General features: G+C 39.7%; 2 protein-coding genes across 2 annotated transcripts; one reads left to right on the forward strand and one right to left on the reverse strand.

Annotated features, from left to right (window-relative positions):
* Positions 1–1,099: 1,099 nt before the first annotated feature.
* On the reverse strand, positions 1,100–4,604 carry srp9 (signal recognition particle 9). The gene is made up of 3 exons (XM_036581245.1): positions 4,401–4,604; positions 2,034–2,102; positions 1,100–1,935 (listed from the first exon to the last, which is right to left on the reverse strand). The coding sequence occupies exons 1-3, from the start codon at positions 4,470–4,472 to the stop codon at positions 1,816–1,818; spliced, it is 261 nt and encodes an 86-aa protein (XP_036437138.1). The 5' UTR covers positions 4,473–4,604; the 3' UTR covers positions 1,100–1,815.
* Positions 4,605–8,674: 4,070 nt separating this feature from the next.
* On the forward strand, positions 8,675–15,666 carry henmt1 (HEN methyltransferase 1). Its single transcript, XM_036582634.1, has 6 exons — positions 8,675–8,764; positions 8,864–8,979; positions 13,321–13,455; positions 13,537–13,719; positions 13,824–14,001; positions 15,097–15,666. Exons 1-6 carry the CDS (start codon positions 8,675–8,677, stop codon positions 15,589–15,591), a joined length of 1,197 nt encoding a protein of 398 aa, XP_036438527.1. The 3' UTR covers positions 15,592–15,666.
* Positions 15,667–17,442: the final 1,776 nt, after the last annotated feature.

Raw genomic sequence — 17,442 nt, forward strand, 5'->3', positions numbered from 1 at the left:
CTGGCGTCTCAGGCATCATTTAAGGTGGAACGGGAAAATTCAAACGACTTCAGCTTCGTGACTTTTCAGTGTTTGTCAGTTTCTCGCTGCAGATTAAACGTATCTGGAAACCAGCTGGAGTGATTATAAACACAAATAAGTCCATTCGTCTCCAAATTATCGATGTTTATCTTAAATCTCTCTCTTTGCCGTTTCGTTAGCTACTAGCTAGGCGAGAGTCTTGTCTGCGTTGCTATGGTGACCAGCAGTCTGCGCTGATCTTCAGGGTTAAAGGGTGAATCAGCAGTTCTACATTAACTCCAGAGTTTAAGACCATTTATTGTTAAACTGTGTTGAACGATCAGCAGAGCTTTATTTTACTGTAAAGGAGAATTATTTTATTATTACCTACAAACCAAGTTCAGCTGTGGAGCCACAGGTTAAGTGGCATCTATTCATATTATAAACAGGAAAACAGCGTGTTTACGAAAGGAGGTAGAGGTAATATTGAATTTTTTTATAGTTAACTAGAGAACCCTGATAAAAAAGACAAAAAAAGAGGACTAACATTTGACTGGGGAAAACTCGAGATCATCATATATAAAACTTAAATGTACTGTTTGTCATGCTGAATTATATTGATCAAAACTTCCACATTAAAAGTCCTGAATTTGTGAACAGTCCAAACACCCCCAATATGTGCATCAGTTTTAAAGAAAGTCACCTCTTCGCCCTTTACTACCTTCGTTTTGTCAACTTGCCTTTTTTGATCAGATTAAAATACAAATATCAAAGTTCAAAAAACTCTAAATTAAAGCAACAACTGTAAAAGAGTCATCAGGGAGTTGCTTTTGTCCCATCCGCCAAAAACATCTTGCTAAACCAGTATTTGGCAATCTGTAAACTAAGGAGCAGAGCAAAATAAATAAATTAATAAATAAATAACTGAAGGCAGATATTAATGCCATGCACTTCATTAATTGCATTAACTCCTATGTAAAATGGATTCAGCCTATACAGTGTGCACTCTCAGATTATTAAATGTATAACAAGTTTTTTCACATTCGTAATTCTCCTCAAAACCATAGTACTGCACAGATATCAGTTGGTGGTTTGCAGCCATGATGCAAGTGTTTTAATTGATAATGGCAGATTACATGAATTGTTGTGTAACTTTTTGCATATTACAGTCACAAAAGTAGGCAAAATATCACCTCTACATGAAGACAGCCACGCAAAAGTCTCAGATGCCAAAAAAAATAAAACATTTATTTCAGGTAAATGCATTCATTACTGACAGACTTGAATCAATGTGGGTTCCAATGATTGCTGAGATTCAGCTCCAGTCCTGCAGGCCATCTGCAACAGTTTTGAGCTTCCCCTGCTCCTGAGTTATAGCAATAACCTCTGATGATGTTGGAGCAGAAAAAAAACAAAACAAAACTGTGCAGTGCATTTGTGCCTCCAGGAGCAGAGCTGGTAAACACTAATAATACTATTCCAAATGAACTGAGAAGTCCCTGCTTCTATGTATAGACTATTCAATAAACTGATTGTGACTGCAAACTGGTCACTCAACGATGTATAAAGAATATAAGGGAGATCGCTCTCTGCCTAATAACATTTAAGTCCATCCTGGATCAGAAAATAAATATCGACTCTTCCCATCGTGAGAAGCTGTGTGCAAACGAGGATATCATTTTCCATTCTGTCTCCCTCACTCTCCCAGTTCTCATATTCCAAACGCCGGGCCATTAAATTCCATGCTCTTCAAATTAACGTCAGACGAGCCGACACACACTGCTGTCCAAAAACAGCAAAGTCCTCCAGGATCACTCAGTCCGTTTCCATCGCGCCACTGTGGGACTCTTTGGAGACCATTAATCTCATCAGTTTCCCGTGCAGCTTCTCGATCTTCTTCACGTCTTGCGCCTGGTCGGTCTTGTACTGCAGACACTGCAACCAGAGAGGGACACAGTGATTCATTCATGCAACGAACGGCTGAGTTACACAAATCAGTTCAGTAAAAAACACAAAAAACAAACAAAACTTACCACAGAGTTATCTGTGACTTTCATACAGAGGTTCCCGTCGCAGTGTCTGTACTTGAGCACGACTCTGACCTGGACAGAGAAACAAGCAGGTATGAACACAAGCCAATGGAATTACAGGGTTTTAGGCTTAGTAGCCCATAATTTCTGAAGTACAGTAGACTGACCATCGCATGTGTAAGGCTACTTTAATGTGTAACCAAATAAACTATTTTGATTACTATCAGAGAAGGATTAGGGTCTCTTCATGAGAAAAGAGCAAGACGCCACCCCACCCGACCCCCCAAACAGATCTAGAACACTCTGGTCTTTAAGCTGCCAACAAAATATCAGCAAATTACTTAAAACAACTCCTGCAGTTTCTGTACTTCTCCAGATCAGGAAAGGAATGCTTTTATACACTTTAACCTCCCAGGATTTGTGCGTAGGTGTGGAAAAAGTTTAAGGAATTTAACCTTTTCATGGCCAACGGCTGAACTCAGTATGATAAAGAACTTGTTCTGTGCTCCGTATCCCAAAAGCATCTTAATACAAAGATGATTCTTAATTAGAAGAGCAAGCATCACAGTGAACACTCTCTCTACCAGTTAACACAATCTGAACGCCAAGAAGCTTTTGGGGAAACTGGACCTGAATTTAAAGGAGAGCCACCCAATGTCCAAAAGCCACTCTGTGACCAAATGAGAGAAAAAGTTTCTATACTATAAATAACTCACCAAATTCTATATTTACACCCTTTATCAACAATATAATAACTTACACTTCTAAAACTCGATTCAAAGCCCTCCTACTTTCTTTAGGGGTATATCGTTTTGGGTTTTAGGCCCTCGGCCTACCACAAATACTGCACTTTGGGCGCCCAAGACAAATTCAATGACATTTTGTATATATATATGACTGTTTTTGTAATTATGTAATGCATTAAGTTACATTTTTTCTTTCTTTCATTCTCAATTAAATTTGGATTGTGTACTGTTTTGTTAAAGCAAGCAGTTTCACGAGATCACAATTGGTATATTTACTATGATAAATTAAGTGCTAAAAGCTCATTTTTAATAGTTTGGGCCATTTCCAAACAGATTTGTGCTGAGGTGGGCTCAAAAAAACATTCAGACCAAAGGAAATTTAACATTCAGATATGGACATAAACGTGAGTAAACTCTGACGTGAGTGATGCATGTACTTCTTGTAAAGGGGCTACAGAATCCATCGAACACTTATTCTTTAACTGTTTTCTCTTACTCGTTCTGGGTCGATCTCTTTTTAGACCTGAAGAGAAAGACTGGTAAAGAAATCCCCCTCAGCCACTGTTTATCTTTTTGATGACCTTTTGTTTAACCCGAATGAATGTTTTATAATAAACCTGATCATAATAACAGCTAAATAGGTGAAATTTTCCAGAAAATACCTTCATACATCACGTTTGTATGCACAGATCTGTGTAATCACACTTCTACATTAGTGAATTGGCTCCAGCAGCAAAATAAGAGACACTGTAAATCCGTTTTTGTGTTAAAGCTTTGAAATTTCATTTAAATCCCAATGATGCATCCTATTGATATACTTGTTTGGGTATATATATATATTTATATATATATATATATATATATATATATATATATATATATATATATTACTGTTATTTTATATTGTACGGAGCCCCGCTGGTCACCAGTTATGTCACATCCTGTATAAATAAAAATAACACGTGGCCACGACTTAGTAAGGCGTGGGAATGAGATGATTAAGTCGTGGCCACGACTTAGTAAAGCGTGAGAACAAGATCCTAATGCGTGGCCACGACTTTGTAAGCCGTGATCTCGTTCCCACGCTTTACTAACTCGTGGCCACGCATTATTTTTGGTTATACAAAATGTCACAGCGGGGCTCCGTAATATTGCATTTACTTTACTTGAATTATAAATCTGATATTTTTTCATATAGTGTTTTTAACCCATAAACGTTCATGGCTTTGTGTTTTGTTTGTTTATTTCAAGCATATAACCATACATAAAATACTATATATATATATATATATATATACACACACACACACACATATATGGTTATATGCTTGAAATAAACAAACAAAACACAAAGCCATGAACGTTTATGGGTTAAAAGCACCGATTCTGCAGACCAAACAGCTGGAAGCAGATCTTAAATCAGCCCCTTCACTTCATTAAAGAAACCCCACAAAGCGAAACAGTGCCTCTGCTTATTTAAGCGCACTTAAAGTCTTTATTACACGGCATAAACAGCCGAAACACACCTTAATATGACTGTTATTAAACTGTAACTAACGCGGCTTCAGGGCTCGGCCGAACTTAGTTAGCCGGTTAGCCAAAGCGGGTCGAACAGCTTCGTTACCTTCATCGGGTCCGTCAGGTAGAGCTTCTCCGCCGCTCGGGCAAACTCTTCCCACGTCTGATAGAAAGGCATGATTTAGAGACGATAACCGAAGACAGAAACGATAAAAAAATGGAAAATATAACTTGAGTTTTTAGCAAAACCGCCTACAGCGACTCTACACCACCTCAGCACAGAGCCCGAACGAGGCTAACACGGCCTTATACATCTAAAAGAACAGCGCTGATTGGACCACTGGAAACGCGGCGACCAATGAAAACTCGACTTACTGCCAAGCAGCTCTGCGCATACGTAGCTTAATGTGTGAAAAAGACCAGACTGTCATAATAAGAGTACGTGGCGCTTTTTTTTAAAAAAAAAAATACAAAATAACAGCATGAAAAAATGTCAAATTTATAATTCAGTAACGTAATTGCAATGTTTGTGTATTTATTTATATATATATATAAATAAATAATATAGATTTTTTGTGCCGTGTCCAAATCTGCTTTCCAGTTGGTACATTTTTATTGAATTTTCTGGAAAATGCTGCTGCACACTCTTGTTTGACTGTGTTCGAGCATATTCTAACACACACAGTGCCTTTTCATTTCTAGTGAACGCCGTTCTTCAACCTGAAAATAAACATTAAAAATTAAACTTGGTTAGTTTTTACACATTTTGTTAAAATTTGAGATCATTTGAGGGAGAATTGGCTACGTTAGACTACGAAATGATGTCAATTTTTTATGTCAACATACAGTGTGTCCCAAAAAAACTGACATAATTTCGTAGTCTAATAACGTAGCCAATAACATAGATGTGTAATTACATTTATCGGTATGTACAAAGACATATGCTACCGTTCAAAGGTTTGGTGTACAATGTAGACTTAAATATCATAAAGTAGATATCAAAAGACATTTTTAGATTATATTCAGTATTTTAAGTTATTAAATGGTGAATAATATACTGCAATTATTTATTTACAATTTTTGTCAAGATAAAATAAGATAAGATAGTAAGATAATCAGTTATCGGGTCAAGTTACTTACTACATTCTGGAAATAATTTTATTAATTATAATTTAATTCTTGCTTTCTCTGTTGTTTTCAAATCATACCTTCAATTATATGCAAAAGTTGGGCACTCCTGGCCAAAGAAGTGAACACAACCCAAAACCTGTGCAGCAAACTGTTCTAAAATAACATTAAGCTGCAAACGTTAATGTTACCGTAATGTTAATATAACAGTTACTTTATATTTGTTTCACTTTAAAAATAGGAAAAAATTAAATAGTACTTGTAGAATGTGCAAAAATTTGAATACTCCACTAAGTCTATACTTAGTAATACCCCTTTGGCAGATATTACAGCTTGCAAAAGCTCCTAGTAAACAGGTTGGAATTTTTCTATTTTTGTTTTTGTAATTTTCACCCACTATTCTTTACTTTTCTAGTTCTGCTATATTCTTAGGCCGTCTTGCGGAGCATGTTTAAGATCTAAGAGGTTGTGAGGGCCGTTCCAAAAACTTCAGTTTGTGTTTCTTGAACTAGATAATGGGAGACTTTAAGGTATGTTGTAGGTATGATTGTCTGGTTGTAAAAGCCAGTCTGTTTTCAGCATCAGTATCTTGACTGTCTGCGTAACACTTGCTTCAGAATGTGCTGATATATTGCTGGCTGCCACCCAACAAAGCATAACAGATCCACCCCAATGCTTAACAGTTGGCAAGGTGTTCTTGTCATCAAATGCTGCTCCTTTTTCCTGCAGACATATTGAGCCTGTTTACACCTCTGGATCATATCTGAGCTAAACTTTGTACAAAATTCATTTAAACTGTTCACTAAAAATCACCCCCCATATGACCAGATGAGATTCACTTCTACTTTTCCCATGTGAAAAGCATGTTTAACTCATACAGCACTTCTGTTTTACTACTGTTTAGGTTTTTCCCTGTTATAATGCATGGCTCGGACGCTTGGCTTGGACCCCTTTTTCAGCCCATAGCTCCTTTAGACTCATACTTTGCACAATGTAAGATTATAGGTATGACTGTGTATGTGTGTGTATGAGTGAGTGAGTGATGGTAGGAATGCATGTTTTATTTTATCTTCATTTTATTTTTTTGTATTTTATCTTATTGTATTTTATCTTATTTTATATTTATTTTATTTTATTTCATTCACTACATGTAACTGTTTGATACTGTGCACTGTGAGCTCCTGTAACCAAAATCAAATTCCTTGTATGTGTAAGCAAACCTGGCCAATCAACCTGACGGCTGAATCAACCCAGCTTGATTCTGATTCTGATGAAGGCTTTTGGTTTTGGTGTAACTGCAGCCTTACACACCCGCCATCTTTCGATGTTTATCCCTTCATGTGCTGGTCAGCGCTTGGCAGATGCATTTCCGCTCATGTTATTGTATAAAATTGATTCTATTTGAATTCAAAATGCAATCAAGATCCGTCTCTGACCACCTCCGAATGTGGTCTGAGTGATCTGATCATAATCCGTCACAGTGCGTCCTGAGGGTGTTAACAAAATGTGATCTAATCACCAAAAATGCTGTTAAAGCAAGGTGTGAACAGGCCCATCTTTGGTGATTGTGGCCTAAGAGCTCCATTTATGCTTCATCAGTTGGCAGCACTTCTTTCCAAAAATAACTGCTTATCTAGATGTTGATGTTTCATCACTTTGCCATGCAGATCATGTTTGTGGAAGCAACAGTGCACAGGAGAACGATGCACCACCACTCCAGGGTCAGCTAAGCCTTCCCGCAGGTCTTTGACTCCCACAGTTCCCCTTAACTGTCATTTTTTAAAGACATGGACAGTGGAAAATGTGAGCCGGACGCACTTTGATATCTCTTTACAGCCTTCCTCAGCATCAATTAGCTTAATATTCAGATCCTTATCCAGTTAATTTAAGAGTTAATTTCTCATTAAGAATGGTTGGTGAATGAGGCCCATTGTTACTAGGTAGCGTTAGCCGAGTGTTAGCACAAGGTTTGATGAGTCAGAGAGTTGTAATTAGCTGAAATTCCTAATGGCAATTCTTAACCTGCCTAACCAGTCCTGACAACTCAATTATGGCTTAAGTTTTGAGACTATGTGTCTGAATTACTACTGAATAATTTTCTATTTTTAATTTACTCAAATATAAAGTAACTGTGCATTAAATTACTGCGCAGAAAGTGTTTGTTTTTAAAATAGTCTGCTGTTAACTTCATTTCAAAAATCAACCAAATATGTAAATTAGCCAGGAATTAAATATGTAAATTAGCTAAACGGTATACTGTACAGCTCCGTTCATCATCCTGGTCACATCTAAAATTTCCTTTTTTCTTCCAGACGTCTACTAACTATTTGAAACCTGGGAAGTTCTACAGGGCTGGCATATTAGAATCATTGTATACATTTATTTGTAAGAAAATAGTGATTTTTGTTAAAAAATTCCACACTAGGCAGCACAGTGGCGCAGTGGGTAGCGCTGTCGCCGCAAAGCAAGAATGGCCTGGGTTCGATTCCCGGCCGGGTGACCAGGGTCATTTCTGTGTGGAGTTTGCCTGTTCTTCCTGTGTCTGTGTGGGTTTCCTCCGTGTACTCCGGTTTCCTCCCACAGTCCAAAGACATGCAGTCAGGCCAATTGGACATGCTGAATTGCCTCTAGGTGTGAGTGACTGTGTATGCCTGCGATGGACTGGCGACCTGTCCAGGGTGTATCCTGCCTTCCGCCCAATGGCAGCTGGGATAGGCTCCAGCACCCCACCGTGACCCAGAAGGATAAGTGGTTTAGATGATGTATGTATATGATTCCAAACTTTTAAATGGTGGTGTATATGAAGGTACCCCCCCCCCACCCTGGAATTTACACAAAATGTATTTTTTTAAAAAAGCAAAGAAAACTCACTTGTATTTTTCCTTTTACAAGAAACCGATTTTGGGCAGCAGAACCCTGGCATCACTGCTACTGAGTGCTGATTGGTTGGTTCGCGCTCACTGACGTACATGAGGCGCCGTTTTAAACTCCTATAACTCGAGTTTAAAAGCTCTTAAAAATATAACAGCAGTGTTAAAGCAGTGTGAGCGCCCTCTAGCGTTTGAGAAACCCAAAAGACATTGCAGAGTGGGAACTCTCCTCTCTACAAGTTCTCTGGTAATAGTCTACCTGTCCGCCACAAGGGGGCGCCGCGTCGCCACAGATACCAGAGAGAAACCCCTTCAAACCTTCCTCACGCATGTTTGACTCTCCTCGGTCTCACGGCGGGGCGATCAGCGCTGATTTGTCACTATGAACCCCCCTAATCTGTTCTCCCCTCCTCTGTACCTGCAGAGATACCAGTTCGTGGTCGAGTTTGTTAGATCGTCCGATCCCAGAAAGGTACAGCACCAACACTAACAAGCGCTGGGGTCTCGCTGCTTTGGTGAAATACATGACAGAGCACGTCGTTAAGGTGGTCTGCCTCTGTCCCTCCTACAGGTGATGGACCTGGGCTGTGCGGACTGCAGCCTCCTGAGAAAGCTGAAGTTTCATCGACACGGTATTGAAGTTCTGGTGGGAGTTGACATCGACTGCGCCGCCATCAGACAGAGAGCGTCAGTGTTTTCTCATGATTTTTCAACATTTCTGTCACTGATTTGTGGGTCATCCTGCAGAAACGTCCACTTTTCTGTCTGTCCATAGGAGTCACTGGTGTTACTGATCCTCATTGGTGTTACACATAATAAAGGAACACCAGAGACATTTTTAACGAAGAATGCATGTTGTCAACCAGGGCAAATCCACTAAAATATGTAATTTAATCCGTTTGTGTTCTATTTTAATGGGATAAAGTGGGTCACACCAGTGACTTCAGCTAAAAGCTTCATATGAAATCATGAGCCAAATGAGAAAATCTCTGATAACTGAAAGACACAGTGGACTCACCATGTGCTTTTCTTCATAGATCCTCAGAAAACAGGTAAAAGAAGTTGAGTGATGTCATCAGAGTGACTTTTATGTCAAAATAAGAGATTTTTTGTTATGTGGTAACACCAGTGACACGACTCCTGGGGACGACAACTTTCATTATATATTTTATAATATTTATGTGTTTTATTTATGTCATTTAAATCATATATTTTTATAGTCATGTATAGATTATTGTAGTTAAAACTGCAGAAAAACGTTTTTTACCTCAAAATATGGCCTCAGCCTTCACACATGACTGTGAGGACGAACTCTTCTGTGGTGCTTGGAATTCTATATGATTGATTTAAAAACCAATATTGCTAAATTGAGGCTCAATAAGGTGTAATTATTAAAATAACTTACTGTTTTATTTTAAAATATAAATAAATTGTAACCCTAACAGTGTAATATATCTGTAAACACTATAGGGACACAACAATGGACGTTTCCATAGAATGACCCATGTAAACAGTCATTCAGAGGGGTTTGATCTGAAATGGTTCACTGTAGAGATGTACAGACGTGTTACGGAGGTGGTGACAGGAACTAGAGGTGTCCACACTAATATAGCCATTTTATTTACTACAGTCTTGAAAAAGATGGTTCTTCAAGGGTTCAGAGGAAAAGGGAATGATTTTAATTAGAACCATAGAATCGTTTCATGCTAAAATGGTTCTTTGCATGGAGAAATGGTTCTTCAGATTGATGGAGAATGTGTTAAATATGGTTCTATATAGCACCAAAAGAGTTCTGCTATTGTTATGATAGAATTACTCTTTCTGACGCTGTATAGCAGTGGGGGCTCAGTCCTGGTCCTGGAGATCTACCACCCTGCAGAGTTTAGCTCCAACCCTAACAACTCTACCCCAAACACACCTGATCCAGGCACTGAAGGCCTTCAGGGCAAGAGGACAGTGGACCACTGTCGGCCCACTGATGGCAAAGCTGGTGGTCCACTGGCGTTTTGCTCCGTGTTTTCCGTGCGGCCCACCGGTGGTTACGCAGAGTCATAGACAAAATTCCACTTATCATCACTCCTTTTCCATTTACAGTCCAGTTCACTGATTTTTCCTTCCTTCCTTTCTTTAGTTACACTTCGTAAATTAGTTAATTAACTTAATTCAATTAGTAAATAATTTTAATCCAGCTCAGTGTCAACAACATTTTCTATAGAATCATTTTATATCAGGCCTAGTTGTTTTTTTTCTCTCTCAGTTGTTTGTAATGTTTGTCCAAGTTTATTTTCCAAAATAAAAGTCCCTGTGCATTTAAAATCTGTTTGAGGAGATTAAAAACGAGTTAGAGCTTGTTTGCAGGACAGTAATCTGGGTGGTCCGAGGGTGGGTCAGCAGTGGCAAACAGTGGGGTGCCGACCTTATCAAGCCAGCGGACCGATATACGCTCGCTGTCTGGGGAGGATCTGACCACTAAAACCAGGAGCCGTATTACAGAAACGTCCTATCTTTATGTCTTTACTTGAAATCTGATAGGTCAAGATAGGATCTTTCACAGTTTCGTATTACAGAAGCAAATCTGACCTTAATTTAAGAATCTTATCTTATCTAATAGCATCTTTTCTTATCTCAAGTTAGGAAATCTTAACTTACTCGATCGAAGTCGACGATCAACTGTCACATCTGTTGCCTAGCAACCGACCATTTGCGCACAGCTGAAACGTAAACATGTAATCAAGATAGTTAGTCACAGCTAACGTTAGCCACCGTTACTGATGTAAAAAAGGTCAAATAAAACTAAAGCGTGATAAACTGAGAGTTAATAATGTTGCATCAGCGCCCCCTGCTGTTTATCAGAGTCGCCGCTCCACAGTTTCAGTCTCCATTTCCCAAACGCTTTGGCCGAGCGCGTTAACGTTACTCCTCCTAATAAACACACACGTTCAGCTCCGTCTCCTCATTATTCACCACCATCACTGTAATATTATATCAACATTAACACACAAAGGTAATCAGAGGGACGGTGGAGATCGAGTCTGCAGCGTCTGGGGCTTTTAAAAGCACTGTTTTCAGTGTAGATAAATGGAGCGTCATTATGCTGGTTATAGTGAACTGTGCTGCCCGTCACTGCATAAAACAATGGAAACAGACAATTTAAACAGAAGTTTAGACGCTCTGGGGTTTATCTTAAAGTTAGGACAGGATTTAGGAGGTTTTGTCTAGTCAGGACGTTTCTGTAATACTGTTTTCTTATCTGGAGTTAATGATAAGATTATGAACTTAAGGACTGTTGTTCTGTAAGAGCTTCTGTCCTAAATTCAGTCCTAACTGAAGTTGTCATGGTGACTAAGCAGATAAGATTTCAGACTTAAGAAGTTTCTGTAATACGGCTCCAGGGGTATGGGATCTGAACTCTCTCGGGTGGTAGATCCCCAGGACCAGGATTGAGCACTCTTGCTATGTAGAATTATTTTCAACAAGGTTCTATATAGAACCACAATCTCCATCAATCTGAAAAACGATGTCACCACGCAGAGAACCATTTATGCATGAAATGGTTCTATATAGAAGTCCTAGCAATAGAATAATTCCCTTTACTAAAGAACCCTTGTAGAACCACCTGTAAGAGTGTATACAACACCACCAGTGAACTATTCCTATTCACTGGTGGTGACAGCAGCCAGGTGGCACTTGACCTCATTACTACCTTCCTTTATGACTGCATAGAGCAAAACCTATTAGGGCTGAACGATTTATGCAAAATAACCCATTGCGATTTTGCTGACTAATATTGTGAATGCAATTTAAATTGCGATTTTTTTTTTTAGAAATTGAGATTCAGGCCTGATTTTTTTTGGCCAAGAAGACCAGAACATCCACCTATTTTGTCTATAACCCAAATACAGCCATTTACAATCCAAAGTTATTTGTTTATTTTTTTAGGCCAAAACCTTAAAGCGAAATTATCATAAAATGTCTCAGGCGTCAGGCAGTATATTCATAACCATTTCATATAAAAAAAAAAAACTTCCTGTGAGGTGGTTTGAAGAGACATTAAACACTTTCTCTAGAAGTATTAGTAGTATTTCACATCAAACTTTTACATCAATGACTTTTACATCATTAACAGTTTAATTATGCAAAGCCAGTCCGGTGCACAGGTACTAGGGCTGAAAGATTAATTGATTTTATTTTGAAATCGCAATTTAAGGCAGTGCAATTTTCAAATTGCAAAAGCTGAAATTTTTTTTAATTATAGCTGACACTCATAAAATACAGTTCTTCAAGGTTCTTAAAAAGATGGTCCTTTAGTAAAGACAGTCATTCCATACAGAACCATGAACACTCAGAGATCCATTTACATGCATAAAAAGTTCTTTGCCTGGTGAAAAGGTTCTTCAGATTGGAGAACGTGTTGTATGTGGTTCAGTATAGCATCAAAAAGGGTTGGTACTGTTCCTTTGTTGCTTGTTGATGTCAAGCTTATAACAATAGAAGACCATTTTGGTCCTACAGAGAACTCTTTTGAAAAAGGTTCTATATAGAACCATATACAACACATTCTCCATCAATCTGAAGAACTATTTTACCATGCAAAGAACCATTTGAACATGCAAAAGGTTGTTTGAGTGTTCATGGTTCTACATAGAACCACTGTCTTTAATAGATAACCCTTGAAGAACCATCTTTATTAAGCATGTACATCAGCAAAAACGTTGTTTTAGGTTTTAAGAGGGGAAACGGAACCTAATAAGAGTTTGGGAAACGGCTGTAGACGAGTTAGACCAATCAGAGGCAACCAAACCTCCCTGTGTTGTGACATCACAACCACAGCTTACTGGCAGTTTGACACACTGCGTTCAGGGGTCGAGCCTCAAGACAAAAAAGGTGGATGTTCTGGGTTTCTTGGCCAAAAAATCGCAATTAGATATTTTCCACAAATCGTTCAGCCCTAATAGGTTCTGCTCTAAGCAGTCATAAATGATGGTAGCAATGAGGTGAAGGCTCCCTTTATGTGTTTCTGTTTTTCAGGCATGCACTGGCCCCGCTCTCGAGTGACTACCTGCGGCCAAGTCCCAGGCCTTTGACCATTGAGCTCTACCAAGGGTCCGTTACAGAAAGAGAGCCATACACCCGGGGCTTTGACCTTGTGACATGTATTGAATTGTGAGTGCACTTCCTTTGCTAACATACAATAGAGGCCTACAGTTTAGTAGTCAGAATCACCTGTTCTCTCTTTTTTTCAAGAATTGAGCACCTTGAGCTTTGGGAAGTGGAGCGGTTTTCAGATGTTGTGTTTGGATATATGACCCCCTGCGCTGTGATCATAAGCACACCGAATGCAGAGTTCAATCCACTGCTGCCAGGCTTAAAGGGCTTCAGACATAATGACCACAAGTTTGAATGGAGCAGAACTGAGTTTCAGACTTGGTGAGCTTTTGTTTTCAAATTTACCTTTGATTTTATTACGTTTTTGCAGCCAGTATTCATTCTTTTGAATAGCAGGTCTGATCGCAGCTCTCTCGGTTGCCCAGGGCTCTTGGAGTGTGTAGGAAATATGGCTACTCAGTGGAGTTCACTGGAGTAGGTGAGGCTCCAGGTCGGGACAGAGAGGTCGGATTCTGTTCCCAGATTGGCGTGTTTCGAAGAGATGCTGATGAGTCAAATGCACCAATGAGCAGTACACGGCGGGAGCCTACAGTGTACAGACTGGTAAAGTGGCTTTAATATGTTTAATCTTACTGGCCAGCTTGTCCTAAAGTTGTACAGGGTGATTAAAAAAGATTCATCCGATTTCAAAGCGCCATATTTTTACAACCGTGAGGTGCCTAGGAACCAATCAAAATCCAATTGTAAGAGGGGCTCATAGAGTTTCTTACCGTGATTTTCGTGGGGAGTGAACCTCCAACAGCTCAGAGCGTTCGTCGTTGGTTCCACAACACTGGATGATCTCCGAAATCGCACTGAAAGAGCCGTGAGTGCAGCGACACCCGACACGCTCAATCCAGTATGGGATGAGTTTGACTATGGCGTTGATGTTGTCTGTACAGCTGGAGGAGGTTCATACTGAGACCTTGTACAATTACATAATAAACTTTATGCTCATTTAAACCATTTACAGTTCACTGCATTGATCTGTAATGATTTACAAGTGAAATCAATCATTTTGAAATCGGATAAATCTTTTTGAATCACCCTGTATTATGATTCTGTGACCCATGGCAGCCACTGTCACCCTCCTTGAGATAGTATCTGTTGTATAACATACTATACAGCAGATCCAGACCTATAATAGCAGAACTGTATGGTATCGTTTTTTTTATTTTCCTCTTATTGGTCACATTATTAGACATGCCTACCTTGTTGGTACACCTAGTATATGTACAGACACAATAGCTCATCCTTTTCCCTGCAAAGTCTGTGTTGGTCATCCTCTAGCACCTCATCAGTGGTCAGTAGTGACCACAGAACCACTATCACATATATACATGTTTTGGTTGATGGACTTTACCCAACTCAGCAGTGACACTGAGGTGGGTAAAATCCCAGCAACGCTGCTGTACTTGATACCAGCACAAAACACACTGATACGCCATCATTATTAAGTTGGAAATGGTCAACCACCCAAACAACATGTGGTCAGTGGTGGTCCCACTTAAGGACAAGGTAAAGAGTGGTAGATAAACTGTCTGTCAGTAATTGTAAACCTTTAAAGTGTATCTATATGGCAAATGTTTCTGATAAAATGACCAATGACTGGAGGTACAAGGTATCTCAGCGTGTTTCTCCAACGTTCCCCCTCCTTAGCTGTACAAGGTGGTTTACCCAAGCCTGTGTGACAACAACATCTTCCAGAGGATCCTGGTCAGTGAAGTCCTCTACATGGCAGAGAGCCTGAAAAGGCAGTGGCTGGTGGACGAACAAGGCATACCGACCGACTTCACCTCACACACCCACGGTTTACCATCAGAGGAGGTAAGACAGGTGGGAGAGGTGGAGGATGGTGTGGCGGAGGGCCCGGTAGTGTACAGGCATGGGAGCTGGGTGTGTGTGCCTCTGCAGGGTGTGTGGGCCAGTCCCAGAGTCCAGGCTTTATGTGGGGACATCCAGCAACTCCAACAGGCTCTACTAGACGACTCACGAGTGCAGCTGAACGCTGAGAGGAATGCCGTAATGCTACCTGATGAGAATGAAGTGGAGGAGGAAGACGAAGTGGAAAAAGATGAATGTGAGGAGGGGGAGTCTGCATTGAGGCCCATGAAAGACAGTGCAGAAGAGGACTGGGAGACTGAACTTGGTTGAAGTCTAATCTGAGGGACAGCAGTAACAGTGTAAAATGTTTAAATGCTCAGCTCTGTTTTTCCCAGCACTTTTAGCACGTTGTCCTATGACTGAATACATGTTTTCTGTTACAAAAATATTTTCCGTGTTCAGATTTATTAGTCCGATACTCTCTTGCATTGTCGATATACATCTAGGGGCCACCTTCTTTGAATAGCTGACCTTGTAGGTTTTTACCTACACCAGCGGTCACAACCCAAATGTTAAGAAGAGCCATTTTATCCTTTCCAACAAAAATCAATCCACCTTGGGAGCCACGACATTTTATTTCCATTTATTTAAGTAATGTTTTACCATCTTGGCTGTAAATATGTCTCAGAATGTGCTAATGTCCCAGTGTAGGTTAAAAAAAAAAAAAATACAAACAAAAACACAGACTTACTTTGCTCTGCTTTAAGCTTTAGCTCAGCTTTAGCTGCTTTTCTCGCATCTCCAGCAGGAAACTTTTCCACAAAAATAGAACCGTTTTTGTAAAATGTCTTTCAACGTTTGACTTTTTATGAGGCTGAAGTCGCTTCTCATTCTCCAACTTCTTGTTCGATCTGTACCGTTCCACCTTAAATGGTGCCTGAGGCGCCAGAATATAACTGCTGCATCTTTTCAGTGTTTGTCAGTTTCTCGTTGCAGATTAAACGTATCAGGAAACCAGCTGGAGTGCTTATAAATGCAAATTAGTCCATTCGTCTCCAAATCATTGATGTTCGTCTTAAATCTCTCTCTTTGCCGTTTCGTTAGCTACTAGCTAGGCGAGACTGTTGTCTGTGTTGCTATGGTGACCAGCAGTCTGTGCACCAACCTTCAGGGTTAAAGGGTAAATAAGCAGCTCTACAATAATTCCAGTGTTTAAAACCATTTATTGTTAAAACTGTGTTGAACGATCAGCAGAGCTTTATTTTACTGCTTTATTTCTGACCTAAAATCTAATTCTGCTGTGCAGCCGCAACAGGACAGTACAAGAACCGCATGCGGCCGATCCCTGACCTATTCTAATGCAGTTTCTACTGTCCATTGTGTAGCATTTCATCAGTGGTCAGTGTCTGATCACAGAGCCTCTTTTGGCTCAATAGTTTCGGGTGGCTCCTATAGTGACAAGTGAGTGTGGTTAAAAAGTGAATCTTGTATAGTTTTTGAAACGTACTGGGTTTATTAAACAGTGCGCGGTACACACAGTCAGCATTATAATTAAACATTATGGCATGGAAGCCATCATTGGTCAAAAGTGGTAGAACACCAAAACATTGCAGGACAGTCAAAAGCAATGTCACTGTTACGTCAGACACTCTACAGTACGAGGACCAAAAGCTTCACAGAAGAGATTAAAAACACCATGTTGTTTGCTACAACATGTAAAGTACCAAGACTAATTGTGAACTATCGAAACATTAATGGATTGTTTTAGCTGTTTAATACTTCAAGGTGATGTAAAGAGAAATTCTGCATTGTGGATATGAATCGCTTTCGGTTTGAGTTTCGCTGATTTAATATACATTTACATCGATCAGGCATAACATTATGACCACCTCACTGTCCATTTTATCAGCTCCACTTACTATATAGGTGCACTTTGTAGTTCTACAGTTACAGACTGTAGTCCATCTGTTTCTCTGATACTTTGTTAGCCCCCTTTTACCCTGTTCTTCAGTGGTCAGGACCCCCATGGATCCTCACAGAGCAGGTACTATTTGGGTGGTGGATCATTCTCAGCACTGCAGTAACACTGACGTGGTGGTGGTGTGTTAGTGTGTGTTGCGCTGGTCTGACTGGATCAGACACAGCAGTGCTGCTGGAGTTTTTAAACACCTCAGTGTCACT

The sequence above is a fragment of the Colossoma macropomum genome, unplaced genomic scaffold (assembly GCF_904425465.1).
Source record: "Colossoma macropomum unplaced genomic scaffold, Colossoma_macropomum, whole genome shotgun sequence".
Classification (NCBI taxonomy): domain Eukaryota; kingdom Metazoa; phylum Chordata; class Actinopteri; order Characiformes; family Serrasalmidae; genus Colossoma; species Colossoma macropomum.